Source organism: Poecilia reticulata, unplaced genomic scaffold, assembly GCF_000633615.1.
Source record: "Poecilia reticulata strain Guanapo unplaced genomic scaffold, Guppy_female_1.0+MT scaffold_900, whole genome shotgun sequence".
Taxonomy (NCBI): Eukaryota; Metazoa; Chordata; class Actinopteri; order Cyprinodontiformes; family Poeciliidae; genus Poecilia; species Poecilia reticulata.
Genome location: NW_007615642.1, coordinates 1 through 5,963, shown reverse-complemented (window position 1 = coordinate 5,963; position 5,963 = coordinate 1). Strand labels below are relative to the sequence as shown.

The window sequence follows — 5,963 nt, the reverse complement described above, 5'->3', positions numbered from 1 at the left end:
AGGCCTTTATCACAAGACATGTATCCATTTTTATCCTGCAGCATTAAGTGTGACTAAGAATGATGGTGATTCAGATCCGGAGTGCGTTCACACCAGCCCCATTTAGTCTGTTTTAATCAAACTTTAATTTGTGTGCCAAGAAAGTCCAGTTTATTTGGGGAGATGTGAATTCTGATGTGGACTAAAAAGAGCAAACTTTGGTCCACCTAAAAACTCTCAATTTGGTTGAAATGAATTCTGGTGGGTTTTCGAATGCATATGATGCTAAACGCACCGGAGAATGCTCAAAAAGTAGGAAGTGCACTACAGTGAGGAGTATTCTGGGTAAATAYAACCAAMACATGAGTCTAACAACAGCGGGAGAAATAGATTATGATCTTTTGTCAAAGATAAAAGAGAAATCTTTTGAGCACRAAACTCTGATGCCACTCCATTTATCTTTACATTTCATAAATCAGAAAGTTGTGCATTGGAGAATGTCTTTCTGTTTCTGTCAAAGGTTTACAAACACACTCATTTACAAACGGTGCATTCGAACCGTSCTTTTCTCAAGGTGGAATACTATTACCAAACAAAACTTTACAATTTTTCAAACAGGTGTGGGCACAGGTTTGCCAGAAGTAATGTCAACGTGTAAGTGTATTGCACAATAAAAGTAATGGACCTTATTGGATTACATTTAAAAGTGTAAACTGTGCCAGGAAATAAAATAAAATGAGCTCAATCAAATTTGTCACAAGTCAACAAATGTAAAAAGAGCCACAATAAATAAAAATATGTGCACCAAACGTAATGTAATATGCAGACTGAGGGAGAAAAGCAATGGTTTAAAAATCAATCTAATTTCTAACTAAACAATGCTTCATGTTACAGCATTTAAAGACATTCTGCACAACAGAAGATGCTCACCTGAGGGCTCTGGTAGTATTCACACAGCAGAGAGTAAGGCAGCGTACACAGAGAGGAGAAGAGCACGCCATAGGTGACACAGAGCGAAAGCACCACATAGAGGTTTGTGGATAGCGTTGCAAGGCCTGTGCCCAAACCAAATGCCAAGTAGGCAAAAAAATAAAGAGTGCGTAGGGAGAAACGTTCCTCTAGCTTCTCCAATATGGCTACAAGTTGTAAAAGAGACACAGAAAAAYAACAAAAGTCAGATGTTATTTTGTATAAATCCCATCAAATTAAGATTTTTCTTGCATGAAAAGTGAACCGTTCAGTTCCCTGCTTGCCTGAGTAGAAAGCAGCGCTGAATGCATAGATGCACATGCCCCAGCAGCCCATGCTGACGCCAGCATTGTAGCGCTGGTAAGCTTCAGAGTCGTGCGGCGCTTTGGGGTCTCCCTCAAACACCACCTCGCCCATGAAGTCGGTGTAGAAGAGCAGCATACCTTCAAATGACAACCAGCCTGAAAATAAAAAGGAAAGAAAGGAAAAAAAACATCAATTTATTCAACAAATTCAAAACAACAATGGTTTTTTTAAGTGATTAATGACTCTCACCTAAAAAATGATTAGTGCATAAACTCCTCAGAGAGGGAGGCATTCTGTAGATGGCTATACACAGCAGCTTCATGGACATCTGGGATTCTCCTGTCTCCACATTTTCACTTAGATCACTCTCGTATCGCACTCCATTTAGCAAAATATTTGCCACCTGGTCCAAAGAAAAGCAMGAACATGTAGCTTAGAGTTAAAATGCAATGGTAGCTGTCAGATAAACAGCCTTTGAAAGAGTTGCCGACCTGTTGGCTGAAAGTCACTGTTCTCCTCCGCCCATTCTCCAGCCCAACAATTTGYGTCGCCGTGGGCTCCTCCATCAGYGCCAGACTCTGAGGCCGCTTCAGGATCCCAGCAGAGGAACCCCGGTGCAGCCCGGCCCCTGACTGAGACCCGGCTGTGCCCGCAGGAGCGCCTTGAGTTTGTGCATCTCCCTCGGTCTGAGGCCCCTCTGCCTCCTGAGCCTCTTCAGCTGGATGGGACCCCCCATCGGCCTCTGTTTGCCCTGCAGGGGGGTTACCCGCCTTCTCAGAGGGAGGGGATTCTCCTGGAGGCAGGGGCATGGCGGTGGAGCCTGAAGCCAGGGTCGGAGGCGTCTGCTGGCCTGTGTAGCAGTCTATAAGCACGCTGTCTATGTAGGAGGTTCCTAACGAAGATGCAAACTCATTGATGCCAGTGAGTGAGCTGTCCCTGCTTATAAAGCTGCCATATTTCGGAGTGAGGGGACTCAGGGGTGATATGGGGCTGGTGAGGCCGGCACATAGGCGTGCGTTGGCGCTGCAAGAGTGAGCCAAGGGGTCAGAATTACCTTGATGAGGCTTGGGAAAGCTGTAGCTGTAAAGTCCGTCCTCGTCCTCCTCGTCCAGCCCCGGACCGGCTCCGGGGGGGACGGGAGGAGACGGAGGCAGAGGGAGGCTGGGGCTTTTCAGATGGTTCTTACTGGAGTTTCTGTTTGGTTGGCTCTTTGGTAACGACCTCTCGGGAATGCTCATCAGAGTCATGGCGGTGGCGAACACCAATGTGATGCTGGTGAACAGGTATATGACCCTGAGCTGACCCCCCATGGACCTCCCAAACTGCGTCTGGTCCCAGTTGATCCCGCCTACGATGTAGCCAAATCCTCCTCCCAGGCCTGAGTGCGGGAATGGAGAGGGAAAAGTAAGAAACTCCAGTTAAAACAGTGATTATCGCTTTTATGTGCTGTTGTTTGTTGCATTTAACAAACTAAACGGACATTTAGGTCCTTCACCAGCTTTGTTTTGTACTCAACGTTTTGGGGGTATAAATCGCAGCTATGTGAAATTAAACACCTATCATGTCTAAATTTACACCCATCTGGCAGACATCTTGAATTTTACACTTCCTATATCAACTGATAAATTTATATAATGGAATAGAATTTAGATCATTTATATCTACTCATTGTCTGCTGTACAGAAATGTGTATTTATGTACTATACATGCACTAGCAGACAGAGATAAGAACAGTACAGTAGTGAAAAATTTGTACTTAAAACTAGCCTTAGCTTAGGTATAATTTACTTCAGTAGAAGTAAAAACCTTTACATAACCAGAATAAAAAACTTGTTGAGATTAAAGATGTTATTTACAAGAATGTCCTGGGCCTGAGAGCAGTAGAACAAAATAAATAGATGTACAAAGATCTGGCCACTATTTACTAGAAGCATTTAATTGCCAACAAAAAGCTTTTCCACTATTTATGAAGAAGATTATAAATAATTTTTTATGCAATTTTTTTGTCAAACTTGAAGTAAAACCAGAAAAGTTATTTCTCCTTTCGCACCAGAAACAAACTTCTTTGGACGAGTAAAAACAACTTTAAATCAGAGCATAAATAATCGTGGCTTTAACTTTACTTTACAAAACTCTACATTTAAGGTAGAAAGAGAGTTATTGTTCTGCTTAAGTCTAAAAAGTCAACATGTACCACACCAGCAAAATCAATTTTCTTTATTACCTGCCAGTAACGCGTGAATGTTGAGCCCCCGGTCCTGATCCTCCGGGCTGCACACATCCATCATGTAGGCGTGGCTCGGGTTGTCGGCCGAGTCGGCGCTGAAATCCATCAGGACCACGCCACACACCGTCAGGATGATTCCCCACTTGTGATTTGATGCCGTGTCGGCCAGGACCCCCCCGATGTCTCGTCCGTTCAGAACCAGGGTCAGACCCACTAAAGCCCCTGAGTAAAACAAAATACAACATTTCTTACATTTTTAGGAAGAAACTGGTGCATGTTATCTAAACTTGGTAAGAGATAATATAAAATCTAATATATTATATTTATTTTAAGACATTATATCTAATGTGTACTCCGTCTGTCGTTAAAATAATCTGGCATAATGAATAWTAAAGCTACAGTAATGATTTGCATGCCACTTATTTTCATAAACTGTCTAGAGACATGTTGTCAGAAGTTCATAGAATAAAAGAACAGTGTTAATTTCACTCAAACATATATCTATGAAAAGTAAAATTAGAGAAACTGATCATTTTAAGTGGTCTTAATTTTTTTCAGAGCTGTATATCAGACTCTTTTATGGCTGACCAGCAGTGTGCAGCAACCGGTGGTGTACTTTTACTCTAAACTCCATAAAGCTGGAAAAAAATATAGACTGGCAAAAAGCAATTTTGTGTTTAATGTATGTGAGTTTTTTGCATTTTCTTTAAAAGAATTGCCTAAAAGTTGAGATGAATTTCTKGACTGTGGTAGATTTGTATGATTTATTATTTTTTTATGCTCTGTTTTTGACCTTCCCTATCTTTTCTTCATCTTGTTAGCTCTGTGACAACATTCACTGTAAAGCAGGATCACTGTTTYGTTCTTTGAGCATGTCTCACCTACAGCCAGAGCAAAAATAAAAGGTCTCCTTCTTCCAAACCGGGACGTGCAACGATCACTCCATGCTCCTATAAGAGGCTGAACAAGGAATCCTTCAAGACAAACACAAAAAAACAAGATTTTTAGTCTATTATGAAAGTGAAACACCTGTTAAGGTGGATCACTTACATCCCTGTGATCCACTCACCAAGAATGGGACTAATGAACCACACCAGGCTGTAGAACTGATCCGGGAGGCCCATTTGTAGGAGAACAGGGGTCACATAGGCCGTTTCCATGGCGTAGCTGAACTCAATCCCGAACAGGATGCAGCCGTTGAAGAGCAGCTCCTGGAAGGTGCGTCTGGGGGGAAGCTCGCTGAGGTCCAGCTGGTCCAGGGGACAAGGCGTGTTGGGCGGGGGAGGCGGTGAGGGTCGTATCAGCTTCCTGCGCTTCGGCTGTCTTTGGAAGTTGTTGGCTCTGTGACTGAGGTGCCGTGTGGTGGATGTCGGGAAGCTGGCCGTCTTGGGCAGCGAGGTCCTCCAGAGGCCTTCCTGAGCTGAGGATRACCTCCCTCCTGGGCTGGCCAGGAGAGGGTCTGTGGGGGTCCCCATGCCTGGAGATGACATCTCTCTCAAGCCGGAGTGCACTGCAGCATGAGGACACCATAACATGCAACGGCAAAGTTAAAACTGAGACGTGATTAACTTGTGTTTTGCTTTAAACCCTCATCTGAGGGGTCAGCCTTGGATCAGAGTGTGTTTTGGTGCTGCTGGTGATTCCAGCTACAGCTGCTGAGAGGACACTGCAGTGATCAACGGGCGCACTGCATCCAGTGCGCATGTTGTGCGCAGAGCCCATGTGCTCTCCGCGGCTGATACAGCAGTGTACTCTGCGGCAGTGCTCTCATGACGCCTGTTTCCATTTTAATTTTTCATGCAGGAGGACMAAGTCGTACACAACGGAGCCAAAGCAGAGACTATTAGGGAGATAATGCATCACCATCGGTCGCAGTTCAACGAATATCTAAAAATATGCGGATTGTTGGTATWCACGTAGCCTTAGATCGGTTGTCTGCTCGCGAAATCTTCGCAAAATGATGCTCTGCGTTTCCCTCGACTTGGCATTTAAAGGTCTTAAAGGTGAACACTACCGCACGACCGTGTGTAAGAGGATTTAAAAAAAAGACGTGCAGAGATGAAAGATGATAATTACCTTCGAGGGGCGGCTCGTCATTTATTGCGGCACACTGTGTAGGTAAACAGTGGAGCCATTATGGTGGGCAAAGAGACGTAGTGTTAATTACAGGAGTCATAATTATTATCAATATCATTATTTTTTGCTTTGTTTTCCTTTGATGCGTCTTCCCCCCCGCTCTCCCTCTCTCCTGTGTCCCTTCTCCTCCTTCCCCCTCTTCCTTTCTCCCCATTCGCCTCCTTTCCCGGTCTCTCCTGTGACGTCATGCCCCTCCCTGCAACATCAGCAGCGTGATTACTACGCCTCAGCATCTGTTTATGACATCTAGAATCTATCTATCTATCTATCTATCTATCTATCTATCTATCTATCTATCTATCTATCTATCTATCTATCTATCTATCTATCTATCTATCTATCTATC

General features: G+C 43.9%; 1 protein-coding gene across 1 annotated transcript; it reads right to left on the bottom strand.

The window, feature by feature from the left end:
- Positions 1–861: 861 nt before the first annotated feature.
- slc45a1 (solute carrier family 45 member 1) lies at positions 862–5,769 on the bottom strand. Its single transcript, XM_008403587.2, has 8 exons — positions 5,558–5,769; positions 4,551–4,991; positions 4,363–4,455; positions 3,479–3,703; positions 1,746–2,632; positions 1,504–1,657; positions 1,233–1,409; positions 862–1,115 (listed from the first exon to the last, which is right to left on the bottom strand). Exons 2-8 carry the CDS (start codon positions 4,969–4,971, stop codon positions 877–879), a joined length of 2,196 nt encoding a protein of 731 aa, XP_008401809.2. The 5' UTR covers positions 4,972–4,991; positions 5,558–5,769; the 3' UTR covers positions 862–876.
- Positions 5,770–5,963: the final 194 nt, after the last annotated feature.